The 27,836-nt window shown below is 41.2% G+C and overlaps 1 protein-coding gene across 1 annotated transcript in view; it reads right to left on the bottom strand.

The window, feature by feature from the left end:
- Window positions 1-27,836, bottom strand: part of SYT6 (synaptotagmin 6) — a 591,815-nt gene that overhangs the window by 17,453 nt on the left and 546,526 nt on the right. The window contains exons 6-7 of the mRNA XM_044288510.1: window positions 5,356-5,527; window positions 2,404-2,554 (exon numbers count right to left, since the gene is read on the bottom strand). Coding sequence (XP_044144445.1) covers window positions 2,404-2,554; window positions 5,356-5,527 — 323 coding nt within the window. The remainder of the gene's footprint in view (window positions 1-2,403; window positions 2,555-5,355; window positions 5,528-27,836) is intronic.

The raw sequence follows: 27,836 nt of genomic DNA, 5'->3' as shown, positions 1-27,836 counted from the left end.
CATGAAAAAGACACAGGTACGTGTTTCCAAGCATGTGTGGATAGGGCACACTGGGACTTGTAATTTTGCAACAGCTGGCAAGTAATAGGTTGCAAACTAGGGGTTAGAGCATTAAAAGAAAGGTGAGAGAATGGGAACACTGGGAATACCCACAAAGCTCAGAACTTGCAGCTCACAAATAGATATGTCATTGAAAATAAGTTTTAAAAAGTAAAATAAAAAACAAAGCAAAAATCAGATTGTAGATACAACATACTGTATTGAAGTAATTTTTCCAAAGCTGCATATATTATTTAACTTAGTTCTGACTACATGCTCTGCAAATTAGCAATTGGTGTAGTTGAAGAATCAATTGGTTTCATAAATTTCAATATGAAATTGTAGCAATGTAGACATGTAGCAATATTACATCAAATAATTAAAAATAATCATGTTCTTCCATTCTTATAATTTTTTCAGAAATTTGCAATATGGTTGTTAACTTTTATGCTCCTTGTGAACATTTCTGCATATAAAACAGCCAGTGTTTGGTCTAGACATTATTATTAGTGATGAGTGGCAGGGGCAATATTCGAATTTGCCAATATCTGGTAGAATATTCGTCATATAGTCGCGAATTTCAGGATTTCCTTGATCGCGAAAAATCGGCAATGTAATATTCGAGTAATGCACGCAAAATACGGGCATGGGTCACTGCTAGAAGTTTCCTGAGACTGGAGAAAATGGTTGGCACTGCAGAACATTACAATAGCTTTATATGCAGATAGAGTGCTCCAACATATTCGCAATTGCAAAATTGGCACTAATGATGCAAATATTTTGGCACAATACGTGAAACTTCACATTTTAACAGATCTGGCTACTTATTAGTGATTGGTGCTCTAGGTATTGTTGTGAACTTGTGACATCACAGCACTATGTATGTAGCATGTATGTATGGACAGCAGAACCTATCAGCTATACTATATCACTATCTAACCTACACTGACTATCTGTAATATATATATATATATATATATATATATATATATAAACTAACTATCTAATGTAATGACACGGGAAAGCAGAGAGCACAGAAATAACACTGCTGTCTATCTCAGATCTGCAAAATACTGCATACAAGGGCTGCTGGGGAGGTACTTATATAATAAGGGGCAGGGAACTTTCCTATTGGTTGCTAGGGATGTTGCTAAGCTCAGACAAAGACATTGCAGCCTTCTCATTGGCCCATAAGCATGAAGGGAGGTTACTGATGGAAAAAAAAAACTAGAATATTCGAAATTCCGAATATATATCACTGTATTCTAAATATTCGCGAACTCTCGAAGTGCCAATATTCGCGATTAATATTAGCTATTCGAATATTCGCGCCCAATGCTAATTATTATGAGGCCACCTATCATCTATACAGAATGTGCAGATCTTTTTTTCTTGCTCTTTCTTGTCACCAATAAGGTCACGTAAGTTATTTGTCGAATCATCCATAAATGGATCCTAGTGACAAGTGATTGCTTCCAAAGTAAGCTGCAAATGACATTGTATTCTGCTGGACTTATAATTTATAGGGGCTTCTAAGAATCATTTTCTACTCCTGTGGTCCATTCTGACATGTTTTGTATATTTCTACTTTATCAGTTGTTTTCTTGGTTGTGATTATTACAATTGATTACATGTTGTTCCATGTAAACAGATTCATCAAGGACATTGCAGGGTATTTCAAATGAAAGTTGGCCCTATTATGTCCAATGAATTATTGTATTTGTTCTTGCACTTGTAACTTATTCTGCAAGCAAAGAGGTTGAAAACAAGGCAGGTACATAGAGAACCTGGTAAACAACCATAAGTACTTGAACTGCACAGAGAACCACTAGAGATTTCTTTATTTAATGAAAGTATTAATAACTTTAGAAAAGTGCCTTCTATTTTAAAACTAGATTCTGCTGCTAAGCTTGTTTTTACGATGATCTGAATAATATTTCCAAAAAGTCAGATGATTAAGCATCAAATAAACAAACAATTTAAAGGGTTTATCCAATTTCTCAAACAGCCCCCCATGTGCCGGGCCCCTCACAGGTAATATACAGTACTTACCGTGCTTCCCGCACCGCTCTTGGTCCCTTCATCAGCTCTGCTTCTCCCCATACATGGATGAAAACATCCGGTGTCGGAGGGGAGCAGCCAATTGCAGGAGGGTACAAGCCTCCCTAGCATCGCAGGTGCCTGCTATTGGCTGCCCCCCCCCGACACGGATATTTTCATCCGTGTACAGGGAGAAGCAGCAGCGACGGTGCGGGGACCAGGAGCAGAGCAGGGAGCAGGGTAATTATATTACCTGTGAGGGGCCCGGCACATGGGTGGGGCTGTTAGAAAAATTGGATAACCCCTTTAAGGTATGGAACCAACCTCTTTAAATGACTTTTTCATTTCTACCAGTGGATGCCAGTGTGTTATAGGCTTTCGTGGATATGCCAACATTTCATTCCAGTGATCTCTTCCAAGACCTTCTGTGCTATTACCAACTCTACACACTCCAATAATTTCATTATGTCCAACCCTAAATAGTAGTGAAAAAAAAAAAAGAATTAGAAATTTCTAATATGATCATATTTGAAACAATTAGCAACAGTTAAAGATAAAGCAAATGTGTCATCTATTACTTTAGTTTTGTAAATTCAGTGTATTTTTAAATCATTTTAATGTAATTTTTAAATATGTTGTCCATTTTTACTTAAAAAAAACTAAAAAACTTTCCTGGAGTTGTTTTTATAGAGACATACTGCCACGGCCGTAGACAGGGAAATGCACTCACGCGGTGAACCCAAACTGGAACCCATCCTGCTGTCCTTGCCTACTTGCAGAGCAAGCCCTAAGCAGGGAGTCCACAACTGGTCGACCGTTCCTTTAATGGTAAGTACAGGGAGTCAGGGGCGCAGCTAAAAGCTCATGGGCCGTGGTGCAAGAGTTCAGCTTGGGCCCCCGTCGCTCAGTGCTTGTTGGCAAGGGGCAGGGGAGCACATATCCTTCCTGCTGCCTGAGGCAAACATTGAAAGGGCACCTCCTAATGCCAAATTCTTAACCTAACTCCTTCCCTCCAGCCAGAGGTGTAAATTGACCAGCATGCACTTTCTTTAATGCCAGTGTCTTATGTGGCACAAGGGTCTTTGGGCCCCCTCAGGCTCCTGGGCCTGGTAGCGACTGCTACCTCTGCGGCCCCTATCGCTACGTCCCTGCAGGGAGTCAAGCACCTGCGGTAAAAACTGCAGTGACCTGTTCACACAACAGAAAACCAAACCAGGCAAAACAGACAGAGAAGGATAGTTCAGAAATAGGTCAAATCCGGGAAGTAAATACAGTACCAAATCACTGGCTGGTCACAAATAGCCAAGCCAAGGGTCAAAAGCGGACGGGAAACAGGGTACAAAATCACAGAGCAGCAAGAGGTCCAAGTCAAGCCAAAGTCAAATAGGAACAATCCAAAAATGCACAATAGCAACAGGAGCACACCAAGGGAAAACCTATAACTGCCAAGGGTGTATTACTATCAGTTAGTTTAAATAGAGCACCCAGTCCCTGGATCAGAACATAATAAGTCCAGGGACTCAGCGCGCCATTGGTCCAGAATACAGGTAGTCCTGAGATAGGTAGGCTGAACAGTTACTCAGTCTGCATCACAAACATATACGGGTGATACAAATAACTACTAATCTCTCCCAGCCAGCATCACCAGGGGGAGTGGCTTCAGCAGGACACCACTAGAAGGCGAGGCCTAAGTGATGCATCACCAGGGGCATGGCTGAAGTGGAACACAGCAAGGGGTGTGTCCTAAGTGATGCATCACCAGGGGTCTAGGTGGCACATCATGGGGGGCATGGCCTAGCAGTGCATCTAACACAACACGGCAGTGCCCGAGCTCAGACAGGTAAGTTGGTGACACATACACCACTTGTTTATTTGTCTGTACACCTTTTATATTAAATCCCTGCATGACCCTACCCCAATCTACAGAGCAAATCTGAAAAGTGATCTGGTGAAACATAAAATGTTAGCCTACCATGTCTGCCCAGTAAAAACATGGGCAGTCACCTAAAATATATAAACACCAACATTTTAAACTAAGTTTATAAAAATCTGATTTATATTATATGTAATTTTTTGATAAAACATTATCTTTAATCTAAAACTAACTTACTGTGCATGACTGTTGTTGAGTTAATGCTGTACAAAGTAAATATAAGGGGTTGTACAAGCTGTACCAAAAAGTGCCCAAAGCCATTAAAGGGTCACTGAGTTTTCAAAAATCTATTGATAGTTTGATACGTCATAGCAACATATCAAAAGTTTTGATCGTTTAGGGTGCTGAGGCCCCCTCCAAACCACTAGAACAAGGAGAGAGAAGTGCTCACACTCATCGCTCATTGCGCTTTCTCTCTCTTCTTGCTGTAGGAGATGGGCTCAACAGAAAGTCTAGGCGCACATCTTGATTCCGTCTTCTGCAGCAAGGAGAAAGCGTAAAATGTTGTTCTAGTAATCAGTGGGGGTCTCAACTTGCCTTGTTGGTTTTGCATTGTATACTGCTGAGGCCAATAATTATCTACAGTAGTCATGTGAGGTATACAGCCAAGTAAACAATTAAAAAAAATATATATAAAAAATTTAAAAATATGAACATTCATTTACCCCCATTTCCTATTTTAAAAATAAAAATAAACAAATCATTTTTTTTATTTGCACTACTATGTTGCAAAACGTCCATACTCTTAAAGTATATGTAATGGAAAAAATGTGAAAGCTTCACCTCTCTAAAAATTTTATAAAAAGTGACCAAAAGATTATACACTCCAAATGGTATAAATAAATACTGCAGATAATTCTGCAAACAATGAGCCCTCACAAAGCTCCTTAGACATACTGTAGCTATAAAAAAAAAGTTATGAAGGCCTGAATATAGTGATGCAAAGAATACAAATGTAATTTCACTGAAATCATACTGACCTGGAGAATGAAGGGCAGGGGTCAGTTTTACTGCATAGGGAACACTGACAAAATAACGCCCATAAAACTGTGGTGGAATTGCGTTTTTTCTTTTTCTAGCTCCCTCTTGTAACATTGTATACAATAGTAAATAGTGACATTAGAAGGTACAACGTGTCCCCCCAAAAAAAAAGCACAGGTGAACAGAAAATTTTTAATGTTATGGCTCTGGCAAGGAGGGAGTGAAAAATGAAAAATTGGAAAATCACAAGGTAACTAATAATCTCTTGAAACTATTATTGAGTAAACTTTACTTTAATCTGAAAGACTTTCTTGAAATTCACAGCATTTTCTTCAAGAGCTAATATTGCTAATCCTGTTTACCTGTCATAATCCATCACTGAGATAAGAAGGCTGACTTGGTCCATACTCTCTGGTGGAATATCAAAGATAATGGCCTCATTATATGTTGGGTTTAAGGTATTCTTTTTAATAGTTGTTTTCTTCTTTTTTAGTCTACGACCATCACAAAGCAGGGACACTTTCACATATGGATCTGTTGGGAAACATGAAGAAACATCTATTTAAACTTCTTTATAGCAATACAATATAGCTTCTTTATAGCAATACATAGGAGACTCATATTGTTATACCTAAGAACAAACACAAGTTAGAACAATGGTTATAATTGAGCAATATAGTTACTTAGTCCACTGAATAACAAAAGATAGATTAATACTTCTATTTTTATTGAATATCCAGTGCCAGGTTAACACAAATACCACCATGTACCATCTTTTCAGTGTAATTCCTTAAAACAATCTTTGATAGTGGTGGTCAAATAGTTGATCACAATACTGGTGGATCATTGACCTGAGATAAACAGCAAAGATAGCCAAATAATTACAATAAACCACCTAAATTATTCAACAGAAGTAGAACGATGATCAATGATAATAATAAAAAATTACTTTTAATAATTACCTAATAAGAAAAATAAGCCCCTAAGATAATTATAGATAATACAGTTGTAGATATATAGTACCAAAAATGAAGCAAAAGGTAGGTCACCCCTCAGTATACTGTAACACTGGGTGGCCTAAGGCACTTTAGATATAGAAAAAAGTGCTTGGCAGCACCAAGAGTAAAAACCGATGGTCCTACCGCTCCAATGGATATGTTCCTAATGCAGTGGTTACCTAACCAATAGTTAATATATGGAGTCCTCCGAGGCTTGAGATTGTTGCAAAGGGGGGTTAGGAATAGGGGCTAGCTTGCCCTAATGATATCCTGCAAGAATACTGCACTAGCCCTGGTAACCTAGCCACGGAGCCCCGTGACCAGGCACTGTCAGGAACCTAACCCTGGAATTGATGCGCCCTACTAAGCCCTCTCCTGCCAGATCCCTACATGCATGTTTCGCTTTAAGATGAGCTTTACACTCATCTTAAAGCGAAGCATGCATGTAGGGATCTGGCAGGAGAGGGCTCAGTAGGGCGTTCACAGGATGTTGATTGGAAAAAAGAGGGAGCACCTTCCCTGTGTATAAGTGCTCAGATGCAGCGGTGCTATTGATTGCAGAATCTTAGGGCTAAACTTTCAAGGGGAAATAAATAAAAAAAACATAGAAAGGGAACATATTTAAAGGAATGCATTACAAATTTTATTCTTTCCCCATAAAACGCTGCTCAGCTCCTCCTGCCCTATATCATGATGCCTGAAGATTTTACTGATGTTCATGGTGACAGGTTCCCTTTAAACCTTGTCCAGGGGTCATCGTGAATGAGTATTATTGGAGTAGAGAGTAAATTTTTTTAAATATACATCCAACTTTGATTAATAGGAAGGTTTGATTTCAATCAGAGTTAATTTCAGAGTGTACACATCATAATATCAGCTATTCTGTTTTGAGCTTTCTTCTTTGATTACACCATGGCACACATCATCTATTGATGCTATCAAAGTACACCGTTTTTTATCAAAACTGAAGGTCACCATGAAGGTTAAAACACTAATGCAAATAGAGAGACTTCTCCTGGCTGATAATGAATTACAACTGTTATATATAATTATTAGTCGGCCATTCACTCTGCTCTTTTTTCCCAATTACAGACCATTATCCTATTAGCCATATCAACTTAGAACTGAACACATGTTTCCATGAATAAGACTTGTATGCCTTTCTTCACCTTTAATCCACAAAGTATATGCTTAATTGGGGATGTAATTACATTTGAAAACACTAAGCTATATTTACTGGTATTAACAAAGAAGGTACAGCATTACATTATGTGGGTACAACAAATTTACCAATTACCCTGCAGTATAATAAGTATGACATTTTTAGACTTTAAGTCAGAAAATACTAGGTTACTTATATGTCCTAGTGTTAAGACTGATAGGTCATCATGAAGCATGTTGAGAAAGGCTGAGAAGTATGCCTGACCAACTGACAATTTTGCATCTCCCGCTTGCACTCTACCTCTTCCTTTCACCATTTTTTTTTTGTGTGTCCTTCAAGGCTTTGTCCTGGGAACCCTTCTGTTCTCTGTATATACAGGACCCCCTTTGGAATAGAAAAAAAAAAATTCTCTCAGCTTTCAACACCAGCCACTTTTATAATGATGACACCCATATGTACCTCTCGTCTCTGATGTTACTTCTCTGCTAATGAGAGTTCCAAAGTCTCTGATAACTATCTCTTCCTTCTTCTCCTCTAGATTTCAAAAACTGTACATGGACAAAGCCAAACTAACAAATTGGCTTTTAACCTCATGGAGGATCAACACCTCAAGATAATAGGCTGAATTGGTTGTAATGTGTATATGTCTTTTTTCAGTCTTGCAATTTATATTATTATGTTACTAGAAATATCAATTATGCTTTAGTGCTCCCCATTATTCATGGTCTCACCAGTCCGCTGCCTCAGGACAACTTCTGATTTTTACTTGCCCTTCATTCAACACATTAAATCCTTTACCACCTCCAACCATTAACATTTATTAAGGCTGCATTATCTTGAGTGACCCCCCCCCCAAAAAAAAAACTAATTACTGGCTCCAACTATATAAGTCTGTGTGTGGTTCCAAACAAAAAGCATACACCAATAATATACCAACACACCGAATAACCGATCCGAAATAATCAAATAACTTTATTAATACATGTTAAATCATCTTAAAATGAATCACAACAGCGGCATACATATACAGCACACAAGATACACTGGACATGTATTTATAAAAACGTCATATCTCACATGGGCTTGATCCATCATGATATAGCGCCTTATCCTATCAACCAAAGGAAACGCATTTTTTGAGGCTCAGGTGCGGACCCATTCACTTCAATGGGGCCGCAAAAGATGCGGACAGCACTCTGTGTGCTGTCCACATCCGTTGCTCCGTTCCGTGGCCCCGCAAAAAAAAATATAGCATGTCCTATTCTTGTCCATTTTGCGGACAAGAATAGGCATTTCTACAATGGGCCGCCCGTTCCGTTCCGCAAATTGCGGAAGGCACATGGGCGGCTTCCGTTTTTTGCAGGTCCGCGGTTTGCGGATCCGTGGTTTGCTTAGTGCAATAATTATCTCGAGTGAGCCAAAATACTTGAATACAGTACATCATCATCATATCACTTATATTACTGCAACATCCTACTTTGTGGTTTTCCCTCTGATATTATTGCAGTCATCCAATCCATCCTTAAAGGGGTTGTCTCACCTCATGATGCATATCTGTTACGGATCGCTCTCTCTCAGGGGGTCGCAGTCACAGACTTCTTCACAGACAACGAGATTTAATGTCCAAACTGGTGCTTTATTGTGGCACTTAAGCACCCGCACAAACATAAACATCAAAATGAAATAAATACCTGCCCTTTTGGGCTCTAACTAATACACCTCTAGTCACAGGTTATCCACGGCATCTCAGGCTCCAAGCCTTTCTGTAGTGTCACTTCTCTACCAGTCACACACAGAGGGTTGTCTTATCCCTCCTTGATTACAGCCCATCTGACCTCACCTGTGATCTCCTCAGCTAAAGGGAATACATGTAGTGGACTAGGGGTGTGGAATGAAAGACTCCTACTACCAACCTGTCTCCCCGTCCAAAGAAATCCAGCTCATACAACTTTAAACAAAACAATCTCCAGCAAGCTATGCCTTGCTGAAGCAGCACTATTTCTGGATTTCAGTTATCTCACCCAGCTAAACTGAACTACCGGGTGAATCACACACCCCCACCATACCTTTACCATGCACTTTATTACATATCCACCCCCTCTGTTAACCATTGTGGGGGTGGACACTTGCAACAAAACAGGATGCTTGTGACAGGGCATCCGCATTACCCTGCAGTTTTCCGTCGTGATTCTCCCCCGAGAATTTTTAATTCTGAAAGGAGAGAAAACACCAGGATCTGTGTGTGCCGGCATACATACATAATTCCTCTGGGTAGCCATCTTATATGCTTCTGGCCTATGTAAAAAAACTGTGAACTCTCATCTTCCTGAAGCCTGGGTCACCTATGATATAGATGGACACTTTTATTACCACTACTCTGTGAGGCTGGCTATAAAAGGTCATAAAGGCTATACCAGGCCCAGCTCATCCTGTCCTTTAAGATAAGATCAGCTCGCTGTCAAGCTTGGCTGGAGCGTGACGTCATTAATTTCCAGGTCTGGTTTGAGAAGAGCTAATAGCCCTTAATTAGCTCTGGGCATAAAACCAGTCCACTTTCATATTTCATTTATGAATCAACTTATGCCCTTTCTGACACCAGATCCAGGCTCTACAGAGTATTGTGGTTAATTGGGTATCAAATATGACTAGAGGATGTGATTCTGTAGCTGACCTATGGGTGGTAGAAGAACTACAGGTCCCAGCATTACCGTGTGTGGTCTCATTCTGTATGTAAATAAATAAGGATCGCAAATATGTATTCTGTATAAAAATATGCCGATGTATCAGGGAGATACGAGCCTAAGTATAATCCTCATTGTAGGAACTAAACTTTGATGGGGTCACAAAACACTTGGAGGCCAATCCCTAGGTTTCACAGTCACTCTGCTGCCATTGGCTGACAGGAGTAAGTCTCCTGCCCATGGAAGAGTTCATAAAAATCTGTGCACGAGGACAGAAGAGAGAGACCCATGGAACATCACCAGACACTTAATTGGACATTGACGGCATATCCCTGTATCAGAAGAACTTTGAGGGTCTCCCCTGATACATACTGAAAAGGGGTTTGCAAGGATTCAAAAAGGACATAAGAACGACCATCTGAAACCCTCCAGAGAAACGAAGTATTCTTTCATCTATTTCCCTTTCATTTGAACTGTCGTGATTATTTATATTGTTATTATTATTCTGTAGATTTATAGTCATTTTCATTAGACTTGTATGCACTGCTTTTTACCTCTTATTAAAGATTATAAAATCTAAATGGCCAAGTCTTCCATATTCTAAGCTGCTGAACAACATACCTTGCCTTTGAAGAGACGTTACCAGGTAGTTAGTTAAATTGCATTTAGGAATTGTAGGTGGGGGTGATTGACTGCGGTTGGTCAGTAAGTGATATCCGGTTCATCCACTGATCTGTGTGATAGTGAATGACCCGGATAGTCGGCTCGTGGACCGGGAACCCACGTGGTGGCAGTTACCGAAGTGTAGTGGGGGGGTGTTAGCCGGATGGTAATACCCCGGTCACGTGAGGTCTCTGTGTGTGCGCAGAATCCGTCACAGACCACTACGTCACAGCTGTGGGATCCGGAGCGATCGGATCCATAGTTCGTGACACTGTGCTGTATGGAAAAGTTGCATTCTTTTAAAGACATGACCCACCTGGCCACCTTCCTATTTCTCTCTTTGTTCCTCCAAATCCAGTCCAGCAGAGCCCGATTTGTCACCACTGTAAATCTTTTACCCCCCCCCAACCAGTATTTTATTGATTCCACTGCCCACTTAATGGCTAAACATTCTTGTTCCGTGACGCTGTACCTTTTTTCTACAGGAGTCAGCCTTCTACTCAGGTATCTCACTGGCTGCTCCTTACCATTTTCTATCTGATACGACACCGCTCTCAGTCCCTTATCAGACACACCTGCCTGAACTCAAAATTCTTTCCTATAATCTGGGGTCCCGAGCGCTAGCTTACCAATACCACCTGGTTTATTCTCGGTATTAATATGTGCCTTACCAACATTATTGCAAGACATTTCCAAATGACCTACATTTTTACCCACAGGGGGAGCTTCTTACCCGATCACAGCATGCAAAGGAAAAGGGGTGTCATCATCACCACATGTTTGTCATGACCCCACATTTTCATTATGCATTTCAATTAACTTAACATATTCATTCTGCACCTCATCTGCACCATTATTTAAAGGGACAGGTACAGGTTCTGCAGGAGTTTAGTCACTTGCTGCAGAAGTGTCTCCTCTTCCCCACAACTCCCAAAATAACGGGAAGCCATGGTCCAATATTACATCATATGTGAGCCTCTTGTTTACATCGACATCACAGGTCAAAGTTCCAGCCTGAGTGACAAATTTGACACGGACCATGGGGTAAACCTTAATATATCTCGGTGAACACACAGCACATTTATATGTTTGTCCAGCACATAGCCCCCCACCACTAATCTTTCATGAACAAAAGTTACCAGACTACCAGAGTCCAAAAAGGCATTGACGGAATAGTCATTTACCACCACAGGACGTATCTGCGGCTCAGTCTCTGGCTCTGGTATAGTCGCACAAAAAGATTCTGCAAACAGTGACTGTCAGCGACTAGTGTTACACTCCATCGGCTCTGACTTAAGAAGGCAATAAGCTGCCACATTTCCCCACTCCTAGCACCTCCAGCACTGGGGTACCCCTGGTTTCCCATGTGGGAAGACCTTTCTAGGACCAGATTGCCCCTGGGATTCATGATCAGTCTATTGCCCATGACCAACCTCCAGAGCTTTGCTCCCTCTTGTATTTTCCCACACACTTTTACCAGCTGGAACTCTCTTACCCACAGATGTCACGGATCTGGCACTTCTGGGATTTTCTAACATGGTAGGAACATCACGGAGGTATTCCTCAGTCTTTAGGAACCTTTCCACCAGGTTGACCAGCTGCTCAGCAGACTTAGTATCTCCATGTTCAATCCAGCATTGCAGCTCCGCAGGGAGGGCCCTGAAGTAATGGTCGACCACCACCTTCTCTATGATCTCTGCCAGTGTTGATGACTCTGGCTCCAGCCATTTTCTCACCAAATGGACCAGATCAAACATTGGGACCTGGTCGGCTTTTCAAGACTGTAGTTCCAGTAATAGACCCTCCGGGCATGTACCTCTGGGTTGACTCCAAGGAGAACAAGGATCTCCAACTTTAACTTGCTATAGTCTAGGACATCCTGCTCCCTGAGGTCATAGTAGGCTTTTTGGGGTTCCCCTGTTAAAAATTGTGCAATAAACTCTGCCCACTCTGCAGCTGGGAGTCTCTCTCTTTCCGCCACTCTCTCAAACACGGTGAGGTAGGCCTCAATGTCATTATCAGTTGTCATCTTTTGCAAGGCCTCTAAGTCCAGCAATCTGCTCTATCAACAATTAGTTTTCTGCTGCTGTGCCATGGCCTGTTGTTGCTGTGCATTAGCCTGTTGTTGGACACAAAAGACTTCTTTGTGTCTCTTTTTATTCTCTGCATGCAACCTTTTCTGCTGCTCCATGGCCTGTTGTTGCTGCGCCATGGCCTGTTAATGCCTTAGGTTAGCCTGCACCAACTGCTTCATCATTTCCTCCATGGCACTTGATGCACTTTGCATTGTAGTTGCTTTTACCCAGGACATAAAAGTTACAAACCAAAAGGGAAAAAAAAATAGCTCTCAATAGGTCAGTCTCTTTACTTGGGCTTTCGGCCCTTTAAAGCACCGCAAGGGTTCCTTGCAACAAGCACAAGTGTCCAGATTAGCAGCTGCAGCTTCACCAAACGAACAGGCTTCCGGCCCTTTAAATGTCCAACTCAGTTTCATGCAAGATAGCAACCGTGTCTGGATTAGCAGCATTCAGGAGCACCTGCTCTTCTTGTCATGCCATTGCCCCCAGCAACAATTGTTGTGCCCTTTTTGCATGGACACTGGCCGCATCCTCCACCAATTGTAAGGGATCACTCTCTCTCAGTGGGTCGCAGTCACAGACTTCTTCGCAGACAACCGGATTTAATGTCCAAACTGGTGCTTTATTGGGGCACTTCAGCACCCATGAAAACATAAGCATCAAAATGAAATAAACACCTGCCCGTCTGGGCTTTAGCTAATACACAATAGTTTTCCCTGACTCACCTCTAAGGACAGGTTACACCCAGGGTCTCAGGCTCCAACCCTCTCTGTAGGGTCACTTCCTCTCACAGTCATACATAGAGGGTTGTCTTATCCCTCCTTGATTATAGCCCAGATGATCTCACTTGTGATCTCCTCAGCTAAAGGGAATACCGGTAGTGGACTGGAAGACTCCCACTACCTACCTGTCTCCCAGTCCAAAGAAATCCAGCCAATACAACTTTAAACAAAACAATCTCCAGCAAGCTATACCTTGCTGAAGCAGCACTATTTCTGGATTTCAGTTATGTCACCCAGCTAAACTGAACCACTGGGTGAAATACACCCCCCTACCATACCTCTACTGTGCACTTTATCACAAATATTTTAAGTAATGTACTAAACTCCTTCTATTTTTAATAATATTTCTGTCACCCATTGCTTTCCATTTTCTAGCCGTTTAGAATTTGCTCGTCTTTAGGGGTTACAGTCACTACTTGAATGCAGCAGCAGTGGCCGTGCTTGTGCACTTGTATTGATACTGCCGACTTTTCTGGTGGCCGGTAATCACAGGAGCGACCAGTCATAGAGGCTTGCGCCTGCACATTACTTTTCTGCCCTGGCCACCTTATATCTTTGATGCCTAAGCTCAGAAGAGCCTTGGGACCTCAGGAGCACACACGTAAGTACATGCAAGGGACGGGTACCCAACACTGCTTGCCTCTTCCATCAGTCAAGGGAAGTGGCCTGCCCTGCTCAAAGAGCTGAAAGGAAGACAAGACTGCGTGAGGTGAGAAAACCACTTTAACAAAACCCAGGTAATTGGCCCCTTCTCTCATTCTGCTCCACTTCTCCTTTTTGTCAGTCCCTTTACTGGCTACCCATTGTTTAATACATTTATTTAAAAATACTGACAATGACATACTAGGCAGCACACAATGAAGCATCTCTGCAGACATCTTGTCCTGTGTATTTTTTTATAGAAAACTTGAAATCCTGAGAGGTTAAATGGATTTAAGATAAAAGTATATCCCTTATTCAAAGTATAGGTCATGTGTCTGATCGTGGGGTCTGAACACAGTTACGAGAATGAGGGTTACAAAACTGCTGAATGAATGGAGTGGCAGCCAAGCATCCTCTATGGACATGCCAGAGATGGGGAGTGCAGCACATGGTCATGCTGTCCCTCTCTTCTTCAATAGATTACAAGATAGCGATGAGGTGACATGTCCTGTTCCAAGATTGTGAGTGGTCGCACACAGCACCAGTGGGACCTACTTCAATTTTTTTTATGGAGCTAAATCTTGGTCAGACCATTAGGATTGCCAGGCTATTAACAACTATATCAGTGGAATTTTACAGTTTATAAAAATAAATAGGTTTACATTGATATGGCTCAGATTTTACTTACTGCATATTATTAACCAGATAACATGCATTGCTCTTGTCAAGATAATTGCATTTCCACCATGTCTGTGATTAAATTGATTCGGACCTCTGTTCTCTGGTCATTGGGTCATGTTTTTAAATTACCGCAGCATTATTTCTCTATAGTCAGCTACAACAGAGAAATGTTGTCCTTCTACATAATAGCTGATGTGTCAATTATACGTATCTTGCTGCCTTGTCAGTAGAACACAGAGGCCTGATGGGGTCAGTAAGGAAATGATCTTTTGAGTCCTAGCTACTTTATACTTACTGAATTAAAACAGAGTAGTTCATAGTGTACAGTATTATGTTGTCTAGCTGTGGACTATCCTATTACTGCCTATATTACATATCTTATACTGTATTATTATTGTCTTTTTTGTCATAATAGTAAAACAAGAGATAATTGGCAACTGAAGTTAAACAGCCCTCATAAGGGTGGATGCGTGTCGTAATATATATATTTTTTATTACATAACAGAAAGTGGTTTGTAAGGTCAATAGTCTTGGAGTAACCAATGTAATATCACCTCTCTATAAATCCTTGGTAAGGCCGCATCTTGAATATGGGATTCTGTTTTGGATTTCACAGGGGGCCAAAAACAGACCCTGGAAACTATAGGCCGGTAAGTTTAACATCTGTTGTGGGTAAACTGTTTGAAGGTTTTCTGAGAGATGCTATATTAGAGCATCTCAACAGAAATAAGCAAATAACGCCATATCAGCATGGCTTCGTGAGGGATCGGTCATGTCAGACTAATTTAATCAGTTTCTATGAGGAGGTAAGTTCTAGACTTGACAGCGGCGAATCAATGGATGTCGTATATCTGGACTTCTCCAAAGCATTTGACACTGTACCACATAAAAGGTTAGTATATAAAATGAGAATGCTCGGACTGGGAGAAAACATCTGTATGTGGGTAAGTAACTGGCTCAGTGATAGAAAACAGAGGGTGGTTATTAACGGTACACACTCAGATTGGGTCACTGTCACTAGTGGGGTACCTCAGGGGTCAGTATTGGGCCCTATTCTCTTCAATATATTTATTAATGTTCTTGTAGAAGGCTTGCATAGTAAAGTATCAATTTTCGCAGATGACACTAAACTGTGTAAAGTAATTTACACTGATGAGGACAGTATACTACTACAGAGGGATCTGGATAGACTGGAGGCTTGGGCAGATAAGTGGCAGATGGGGTTTAACACTGATAAATGTAAAGTTATGCACATGGGAAGGAAAAATGCAAGTCAACCGTACATACTAAATGGTAAAACACTCGGTAACACTGACATGGAAAAGGATCTAGGAATTTTAATAAACAGCAAACTAAGCTGCAAAAACCAGTGTCAGGCAGCTGCTGCCAAGGCCAACAAGATAATGGGTTGCATCAGAAGGGGCATAGATTCCCGTGATAAGAGCATAGTCCTACCACTTTACAAATCGCTAGTCAGACCACACATGGAGTACTGTGTACAGTTCTGGGCTCCTGTAAACAAGGCAGACATAGCAGACTTGGAGAAGGTCCAGAGGAGGGCAACTAAAGTAATAACTGGAATGGGGCAACTACAGTACCCTGAAAGATTATCAAAATTAGGGTTATTCACTTTAGAAAAAAGACGACTGAGGGGAGATCTAATTAATATGTATAAATATATCAAGGGTCAGTACAGAGATCTATCCCATCAGCTATTTATCCCCAGGACTGTGACTGTGACGAGGGGACATCCTCTGCGTCTGGAGGAAAGAAGGTTTGTACACAAACATAGAAGAGGATTCTTTACGGTAAGAGCAGTGAGACTATGGAACTCTCTGCCTGAGGAGGTGGTGATGGTGAGTACAATAAAGGAATTCAAGAGGGCCATGGACGTATTTCTGGAGCTTAATAATATTACAGGCTATAGCTACTAGAGAGGGGTCTTCCTCTGGATCAACTTGCGGGATAACAGGCCGAACTGGATGGACAAATGTCTTTTTTCGGCCTTATGTACTATGTTACTATGTTACTATGTTACATTCTGAAAAGGATACAGGAGAGTGGGAAAGAGTTCAAAGGTGGGAAACCAGATTATTAAATGGGATCAAATGTGCCTCTAACGCTAGGACTATATGGTGATCTTGCACTGTCGCAAGACCAAGGGCAGCCATAGAAATGAATGGGGTCACATCTCAACTCACATGTTTGCCATAACCATGACCACAAAATCACAAAGCAAAAACAGATTATTATTGCAGCATTTCAAGCTTGGATTTGAATGTCACAAAAGCACATATGCAGTGCTGGTGCACTGAGCTTGCATAAAATGGCCGCCGCCGCCCACCTAACTAACAGACTGATAAAAGTTTTTCTCTGTCACTAGGCTCAGGGCAGGGTAAAAAGATTGTGCACTGCACCCACAAAACTAAATCTAGGTAGATCGCTGAGTTCAATTGGAGTTCTGATGAAAGATTCTGTCCTATTCTCTCCCTCACAGCAGCAGCATCCTATACCTACACTAAGCGCACAGCAGAGTGACATGCAGTTCTACATGACTCCAGCTTATATAGAGGCTGGGTCACATGCTGCACTAGCCAATCACATCCATGCCATTAGTAGGCATGGCTGTGATGGCTACTAAGGGCACACAGTCAGGGCCGTCTTTAATATTGATTGGACCCTGGGCAAAAATGTACTTGGGTCCCCTGGATCCCGCCTTCCCACACCTTAGCAGGCAATCACGCCCTCCACCACAACACACACAAAAAATCCACACATCTGGTAGAGTACAGTGAATGACTGTAAATACTTCCAGTTCTGAAGACTCCAGCGGCTCAGGATCAGTGCTCTGGGCAGCTGGGCTCAGGCTGGAAGTGGGCACTGCTCTCCAGGAAGGAGACCAGGGCTCGGCTCACCCTAGCGTTACAGTGAACCCCAGCACCTCACAGTATGCAGTATAGCACCCTATAGTATACAGCAACCCACAGTATGCAGTATAGCACCCTATAGTATACAGTACCACATAGTATGCAGTATAGCACCCCACACTATACAGTACCCCACAGTATATAGTAGAGCAGTATAGCAGCCCACAGTATACAGCACCACACAGTATGCAGTATAGAACCCCACACTATACAGTACCCCACAGTATATAGTAGAGCAGTATAGCAGCCCACAGTATACAGCACTACACAGTATGCAGTATAGCACCCCACACTATACAGTACCCCCCAGGATATAGTAGAGCAGTATAGCAGCCCACAGTATACAACACCTCACAGTATACAGTAGAGCAGTATAGCACCTCACCGTATACAATACCCCAAACTATACATGATACAGCACCCCACACAATACAGCCCCCCACAGTATACAGTACAGCAGTATAGCACTCCACAATATGCAGCACCCACAGTATACAGCCCCCCAGTATACAGCCCCCTACAGTATACAGTATAGCAGTATAGCACTCCACAATATACAGCACCCACAGTATACAGTATACAGCCCCCCACAGTATGCAGCCCCCCATGGTATACAGTACAGCAGCATAGCACTCCACAATATACAGCACCCACAGTATACAGTCCCCCACAGTATACAGGCTCCCACACTATACAGTACAGCAGTATAGCACTCCACAATATACAGCACCCACAGTATACAGTATACAGCCCCCCACAGTATACAGCCCCCACATTATACAGGCCCCTACAGTATACAGGCCCCCACACTATACAGCACCCCACTATACAGTAGTTTACAGTATATTAGCATAACAGCCCCTGTCACCTTTTTCTTATGTAATCTTCACAAAAAAAGCTCCACAGTTAAGGCAAACTTCTACAGCAACACTCCTGGTAGGACCTTTGATGACCTAATAGCCATGTGACCAGTAATATTGCTAGGTTACTGGTCACATGGTGATGATGTAATCTAAGGTCCTAGAGAATCACAGCTCTCACAGTAAGCTGCCTGGAGTGCCGGCAGGCATGGCATGGCAGCACCCCCTGCTGCAGCCAAAGAAAATCGCTGAAAACCGAACCCAAACTTTTACAGAAATGTTCGGATTCGGGTCCGGGTTCCAAAAATCCTAAAGTTCAGTACGAACCCGAACTTTACAGTTCGGGTTCGCTCAACCCTATTCACGATTCAAGATTAAAATGTATATAGCACATTTGTTATCCTCATATTTATTATGTTGAACATTTTAGCACTACTGTGATCTTGTCTTTTTCCCAATATTCTTGGATGCTTGTGTTTCTATTAGTGATGATTTATAATGCTCGACCGAACACCTGTTCGGCTCGGGCATCTCGATGCTCATGGCGGTACTCGGCAGAGTACCGAATGTGCTCGAGCGCCATGCTCGAGTCTCCTCCCACCCATGTCCTTGTAAGGACTATTGTGTGTGACAGCAGCAATATATGTTTGTAGCGCAACCTATGCTAAATTGCTCAGTGTTAGGGAGAGCTGTGCATAGAAAGGGACAGACAGACAGTGTAATCTTCCTATTACTACGAGTGTAATAGGAAGATTTTTATACAAAAAACTTTTCAGAGACCCAAAAGTCCTTTTAAGGACTACTGTGTGTGACAGCAGCAATATATATTTTTAGCGCAACCTGCGCTAAATACCGTGTAATAGGCCGCTGCGGACAGTTAAATTGTTCGCGCCACATCTTCTGTGTAAAGTGTGTGCATCCCTAAAATATCAGTGACATCCACAGTGTACTTTTTCCGTAGACAGTGTCCGATGAGGACAGTCAAATTATCTGCGCCACATCTCCTGTTTAAAGTGTGCACATCTCTAAAATATCAGTGACATCCAGTGTACTTTTTCCGCAGACAGTGTCCGCTGCGGACAGTTAAATTATCTGTGACATACAATGTAATTTTTAGGTAGACGGTGTCCGCTTCTGACAGTGACCTTACCAGGGCCACATCTGCAGTGTAACGTGTGCGCTTCAAACAAATTTCTGTGTCATACATTGTACTTTTTCCATAGACGGTGTCCGCTTCTGACAGTGACCATACCAGGGCCACATCTGCAGTGTAATGTGTGCGCTTTAAAAAAAAATTCTGTGACATACATTGTAATTTTTCCGTAGACAGTGTCCGCTTCTGTCATTAACCTTACAAGGGCCAGATCTGCAGTGTAATGTGTGCGCTTCAAAAATGTATCTGTGACATACAGTATACTTTGTCAACTTACTTTAAAACCATACTCCCCCCAGAACCCAAAGACTTTGGTTTCACGGAAGCAGCTCGGCGGGTCATGGGAATAACGCTGCCAGATCACCGGTCGTCATCGTTTATGGTCGGAACTACGACAGCATCTGATCGTCTTCGAACCTCCGACTTTCGTTTTTGATTAATGAAAACATTCTTGACAAATGCTTTTGCTTTGGTTCGTCTTGCGCCAGTCCAAGAATTTCACCTCTAGCGGCGCAATATGGATCATGGCTCCAGTTTCGAAAACCAACAAAATAGAACCGGAGTCCTATTCCATTATTCCTAGCTGAAGTATTCAGGCGACCCGGCCTGCTTTGAACACTGTAAAATCTTTCAATGGTCAGTTAAGCAGCAGACACTCTCCCATAATTTTTTAAATGGTCAGCTAAGCAGCAGGCCCTTAACCATAATTTTATAGAGGGTCAGCTCAGCAGCAGGCCCTCACATATAATTTTTTAGAGGGTCAGATCACCTGCAGGCCCTCGCATACAATCTTTTAAAGGGTCAGCTCACCTGCAGGCCCTCACCTACAATCTTTTAGAGGGTCAGCTCACCAACAGGCCCTCACCTACAATCTTTTACAGGGTCAGCTTACCTGCAGGCCCTCACCTAATTATACCTAATAGGTAATTTGCACGCATACTACCTTGCTTGGATGTGGTAGCCGTAGCTGTTTCTAAGGCTCCCTCTCCGGAATTGAACACTGATTCCCCCTTACCCGTGGTGACTGTGGTTTTGCACTAAAAATAACATCGAAAGTTGATAGGGCAGACCTCCTAATGTATCATCACCGTCATGGGGACGTGCAATCGGCCCCCTGTTACCTAGAGTCACCAAATTGGAAGCCGGCCCTCGTCCATAATGTTTTAGATGGTCAGATCAGCAGGGGCTTGCTCCAATTGTTTTTAAGGGTCACCATCAGGCCATCAATCATAATTTTTCAAGGCTGTGTATGATGCCCTCCTTTATGTGTAACAAAGGATGTATTGGAGTGCCGGTTCCTTGTAATTTTTGGCAGCTCTTTCACTTAGTGCATAGGCTTTATGAGTGTAGGAGTCCTATACCTGAACAATTGTACCACATTGTGAATGAGGCCCTTCTATACACAGGTTGTATCAGAGTGCCTCTTCCTTGTAATTTTTGGCAGCACTTGCACCTTATATACAAGTAAATATACTGGAAAGAATGTTTCCTAACAAATTTTTCTCTAATATCGATTTTATCTTTGGTTTCGTGCGTATTATTGTCAGTCTGTAAAAGTGGCATACTACTCTGACAACATCGTTCCCAGCAGCGACCTGGGAGTCCAAGATGCATCCGGACATCCTCCCCATGCTGTTCCCAAACCATTTGGGTGGTGTTTCCATCAATTTCTGACCTTTTCCTATGAACCAGGCACCCTCCCCTTTTCAGAGCAGGGGGTGCCTGGTTTAATGCTTGAGTTCTTCCATTGACTTCCATTATACTCGGGTCCTCGGTAGAGCACCCGAGCATCCTGATGTGTTCGGCCCAAGCACCTGAGCACTATGGTGCTCGATCAACACTAGTTCCTATGCTAAATGAAGACTTTATTAGTTATAGGTTGTAGTAGTGAACACTGAGAACAAAGTTACCTTCTGCAAGAAATATGTGTGGACCTAGATACCTTGAATACTAATACTACCATTCTCAAACAATTTTTGCATAAATAGGCAACTGCCATTAGAAAATACCATTGCCATAAAGTTGTTTAGGTAAGTGACAGTGTCAAAGTTACATTTACATAAATTTCAGGACCCAAGATTTCCCAGAAGAAAACTGCCCAGCACATCACATTACCTCAACCAAATTGGCTTCTTCTCTTAGCACCATCCCGTAAAGAACATACACAATCCCAGCTGTCTAAATAATGTAAAAGAAAATATAATTCATCAGACAAGGCAACCATCAACCACTGCTACGTGTTCTATGTGATGCTCACCTACCTTTTGTAGGTACTTGTGTTCAGTACACTGCCCAGCATTAACTTTTTTTTTAGTATATTGTAGCTTTTCTATGAGATGAGGCAATGATGACTAACCTCTGATCCTCAAGTGTCTTGGGCTCCCATGAACTTGTTGCCCTTCCTTGGAGAACTTTCAGTAGGCACTAACTAGTGCATACCAGCAACACCCCAAAGCAATCTGCTATTTTAGAGAGAATCTGACCAAGTAGTCACAATTTGGCCAAGAGCTGACTTTTACCTTGATGCCTAATATATATACATATATATATATATATATATATATATATGTATTCCATGCACATCCTATTTATACACTGGACACATATCAGACAAGCACCATTTACACTCTGGACAAATGGCGCACAAGTACGTATCTGTCACGGATGGTGTTACAGAAAACTAGAAGACACAAATGAAGATCCGACTGACTTGATCCAAAACTAAGGAACCAAAGGGTAAGCCCTGTAACAGCCCTAGCTCTCTCCCTTACTGCTCAGCCTATGCAAAAATCTCAATGGTAGAAAATTGCATACCCTCGTTCCTCGACTGTATGACACCCGAACACCCTATAATAGTGAGGGGACACGACCACCGGCTCCCTATACTTAATACGGAGGGAGTCAGGGTCACCTAGGATCAAGCCCACAGGCAAACAGAAATAAAGAAAACAGACTTATCTTGTGGATGTAGCAGTAACAGCTTCTAGCATCAGCACACTCCAGGAAGTTGTATAAACCGCAAAGTGATGCAGTATGGGAGGGGATTTAAAGGAATGCAATCAGTGCAACTAGATGACAGCTGAGAGAGGGAAACGAGATGACAAAACAAAACCAAAACAAAAGAACCTCAGGCAGGAGGTTTTGAAGAACGTCTGTCAGAGCTTCTCAGATGTCTGGCGGTGACAGTATCAGACTACATACAAATTCCTCACACTTAACGCCCTAATTCTGTGAAGTAACTGCCACTTGTCACAGTTAAGCCACAACCCTTTCAAAAACTTAGTAACCTCCCAGCAGCCAATATATGTCCCTCAGTTCCCTAGCTGCACATGGGTTACACATGCTTCTAACCTCCATTGCATTTTTACATACATTTGTACAGGTATATCTCTTGATTTGATTTTACAAAACTTTGGTTATTATCTAACATTTATCCAGCTTCCCACATGGGACCTAATGTGCACACAATTGCATTTATTTGATGCTATATAGCTTTAATTTTATGTCTAAAACACAGTAGCTCTTAAGCTAAGGTTACCAAATGACACAATGAATAAGTATAGTGCCTATAATCTTGAGATAAATCAGAAGCATCTCCCTGACAGTACAAACCAAAGTCAAGGTTGATTTGTTTTGGATTAGCGAAAATAATTCACTGTAGGACACAGATCCACATTTATTACTATAATAAAAGAAGCCCATCAATCTGATAGGTACTGTAAACAACCACATTTTATGATCAAGAAAGGCTACACATAAAGAAGCATATTTTGCTTTTATGTGGTTTTAAACTCTACATCTGGAACTCACTGGGATTCACTAATCCTCTTAATAAACCTTTTTGGGAAACAGAAATATAAGAATTAATATCACTAATAGTGACTGTGGGGTATGTACTGTATGGTTTGCAATATTGGCACCTCTCCCCTGGCCATCATTGCCTGCCTGCTACATTATTCTCTTAGGGTGCCCCCCTGTGTTATTTAAGGTGCCTTCCCCTACTTTTTCCCATGGGAGAGTGCCTGACCAAAAAGCTTCTTAACTTGTCTAGTCCCTGTAAAGGTATTTGTGTCTTCTGAATTCCCATACTTGACTGCTGCCCGTTTACAGTATTGATTCTGTTCTGCCTGTTCAGATCTCTGCCTGTTCATGGTATTGACCATGTTCCTCCTACCCTGAACTATTGCCTATTCACTGGATTGAAGCAATTTTTCCTGCTCTGACCTCAGCTTGTCTACTGGCTATCCTCTTGTCAGTCCCCTTGGCCCTCAGTTAAATCCATTCAGTGACACAGTGGGTCCATACCCGATGCGCTACATGGCTCTTCCATATTGTGTACCAAATAAAACTGGATTGCTATAGAGTAGTATTAACAGGAATCATAACCTACAATCCAAATTAATTTCTGAACATCACAGTTGGATTTATGTTGGATTGTGCAATGCTCAGTACCTTCTCTTGGTGTCACTATATGCTGAACTGTCATACAGTGTAGAATTAAACATACAAAAAATGCCTAAATATGTGTCAAAAAGTATCAAACACTGCATATCCAATATAACAGTATCATACATTGGCTAACAAACACTTTGATTTAGGTACATAAATAATAAATCTATACATTGTACCATCACCTTTCACCACAAAAATTATATATTATACAGTATCAGTGCCACACAATGGCATACAAAGTAAATACTATCATATTGGGATCAAATATTACAATACAGGAAGCAAATAAGAGCTCCATACATAAAATATAAAACATATAGGTGTTCTATTGCGGATATAGTGAAGGTAAGAGTGGCACTGCACTTAAGCAAGAATGGATCCCTTTTGTATCATACACTCGTCACCGGGGTACTTGGCGGGTATACATATGCGGCATAGGTGCTGCCGGTGGTGCTCTGTCCAACATGTAACCAGGCCGTTACTGTTTCAATAATATTGCACATGTAAAAGACAAAAGGACGGCACTCACCAATGCATTCTGAGACAACTTCTTTATTCTTGGTAGAGAGCGGACAACATACACGCGTGTTCCAGCTGAGTTAGGTGACGGCCGTTTCGCACCTCAGTTTGATGGGCCAGACGAAGCACTGAGGTGCAAAAATGCCATCGCCTAACTCAGCAGGAACACGCGTGTATGTTGTCCGCTCTCTACCAAGAATAAAGAAGTTGTCTCAGCATGCATCGGTGAGTGCCGTCCTTTTGTCTTTTACATGTGCAATATAGGTGTTCTATAATTACTGATTTACAATTAATATTAAGATATGTGATAATATGTGATACCCATAAGGCCTGCCCTGATGAACATTATTTCATATAGAGCATAATTATTTGGTTAGGCAGCACTCTTTAAAACTGACATATACTTGATGATTATGTTTGCTGAACTCATAGGATAGCTTAAAGGATAACTGTCATATTTTAACCCCTTAAGGACCGGGCTCATTTTCACCTTAAGGACCAGGCCATTTTTTGCAAATCTGACCAGTGTCACTTTAAGTGCTGATAACTTTAAAACACTTTGACTTATACAGGCCGTTCTGAGATTGTTTTTTCGTCACATATTGTACTTCATGACACTGGTAAAATAAAGTCAAAAAAATAATTTTTTTTGCATAATAAAATACCTAATTTACCCAAAATTTTTAAAAATTAGCAAATTTCAAAGTTTCAGTTTCTCTACTTCTGTAATACATAGTAATACCCCCAAAAATTGTGATGACTTAACATTCCCCATATGTCTACTTCATGTTTGAATTATTTTGGGAATGATATTTTATTTTTTGGGGATGTTACAAGGCTTAGAAGTTTAGAAGCAAATCTTGAAATTTTTCAGAAATTTACAAAAACCCAATTTTTAGGGACCACTACAGCTCTGAAGTCACTTTGCAAGGCTTACATAATAGAAACCGCCCAAAAATGACCCCATTCTATAAACTACACCCCTCAAGGTATTCAAAACTGATTTTACAAACTCTGTTAACCCTTTAGGTGTTGCACAAGAGTTATTGGCAAATGGGGATGAAATTTGAGAATTTCATTTTTTTGCCTAATTTTCCATTTTAACCCATTTTTCCCACTAACAAAGCAAGGGTTAACAGCCAAACAAGACTGTATCTTTATTGCCCTGACTCTGCTGTTTACAGAAACACCCAATATGTGTCTGTAAACTACTGTACGGCCAGACAGCGGGGCGTAGAGTGAAAGGTGCGCCGTATGGTTTTTGGAAGCCAGATTTTGCTGGACAGTTTTTTTGACACCATGTCCCATTTGAAGCCCCCTGATGCACCCCTAGAGTAGAAACTCCATAAAAGTGAACCCAATCTAAGAAACTACACCCCTCAAGGTATTCAAAACTGATTTTACAAACTTTGTTAACCCTTTAGGTGTTGCACAAGAGTTATTGGCAGATGGGAATGAAATTTGAGAATTTCATTTTTTTGCCTAATTTTCCATTTTAACCAATTTTTTCCACTAACAAAGCAAGGGTTAACAGCCAAACAAGACTGTATCTTTATTGCCCTGACTCTGCTGTTTACAGAAACACCCAATATGTGTCTGTAAACTACTGTACGGCCAGACAGCGGGGCGTAGAGTGAAAGGTGCACCGTATGGTTTTTGGAAGCCAGATTTTGCTGGACTGGTTTTTTGACACCATGTCCCATTTGAAGCCCCCCTGATGCACCCCTAGAGTAGAAACTCCATAAAAGTGACCCCATATAAGAAACTACACCCCTCAAGGTATTCAAAACTGATTTTACAAACTTCGTTAACCCTTTAGGTGTTGCACAAGATTTAATGGAAAATAGAGATACAATTTCAAAATTTCACTTTTTTGGCAGATTTTCCATTTTAATTTTTTTTTTTCAGTTACAAAGCAAGGGTTAACAGCCAAACAAAACTCATTATTTATGGCCCTGAGTCGGTAGTTTACAGAAACACCCCATATGTGGTCGTAAACTGCTGTACGGGCACACGGCAGGGCGCAGAAGGAAAGGAATGCCATATGGTTTTTGGAAGGCAGATTTTGCTGGACTGTTTTTTTTGACACCATGTCCCATTTGAAGCCCCCCTGATGCACCCCTAGAGTAGAAACTCCAAAAAAGTGACCCCATTTTAGAAAGTACGGAATAGGGTGGCAGTATTGTTGGTACTAGTTTAGGGTACATATGATTTTTTATTGCTCTATATTACACTTTTTGTGCGGCAAGGTAACAAGAAATAGCTTTTTTGGCACGTGTTTTTTTTTTGTTATTTACAACATTCATCTGACAGGTTAGATCATGTGGTAATTTTATAGAGCAGGTTGTCACGGATGCGGCGATACCTAATATGTATACAATTTTTTTTATTTATGTAAGTTTTATACAATAACTTTTTTTTAAAACCAAAAAATTGTTTAGTGTCTCCATAGTCTAAGAGCCATAGTTTTTTCAGTTTTTGGGCGATTATCTTGAGTAGGGTCTAATTTTTTGCGGGATGAGATGACGGTTTGATTGGCACTATTTTGGGGTGCATATGACTTTTTGATCGCTTGCTATTACACTTTTTGTGACATAAGATGGCAAAAAATTTGCTTTTTTTACACCGTTTTTTTTTGTTTTTTTTTACGGTGGTCATCTGAGGGGTTAGGTCATGTGATATTTTTATAGAGCCGGTCGATACGGACGTGGCGATACCTAATATGTATACTTTATTTTTATTTATGTAAGCTTTACACAATGATTTTATTTTTGAAACAAAAAAAAAATCATGTTTTAGTGTTTCCATAGTCTAAGAGCCATAGTTTTTTCAGTTTTTGGGCGATTATCTTGAGTAGGGTCTCATTTTTTGCGGGATGAGATGACGGTTTGATTGGTACTATTTTGGCATACATGCGACTTTTTTGATCACTTTTATTACCTTTTTTGGGAAGTAAGGTGGGCAAAATTTCAATTTTCTCATAGTTTTTATTTTTTTATTTTTATGGCGTTCACCGTGCGGGGAAAGTAACATGACCGTTTTATAGATCAGGTCGTTACGGACGCGGCTATACCTAATATGTGTCGTGTATTTTATTTTTTTAATTTTTATTCAGTGATAAATGTTTTTTTTTTTTAATCTTAACTTTTTTCACTTTTTTTTTAATTTTTTTTGACCCAGACCCACTTGGTTCTTGAAGATCCAGTGGGTCTGATGTCTGTATAATACAGTACAGAACCTATATA

The sequence above is a fragment of the Bufo gargarizans genome, chromosome 3 (genome assembly GCF_014858855.1).
Source record: "Bufo gargarizans isolate SCDJY-AF-19 chromosome 3, ASM1485885v1, whole genome shotgun sequence".
In the NCBI taxonomy this organism is placed as follows: Eukaryota; Metazoa; Chordata; class Amphibia; order Anura; family Bufonidae; genus Bufo; species Bufo gargarizans.
This window is presented reverse-complemented; position numbering and strand designations above follow the sequence as displayed.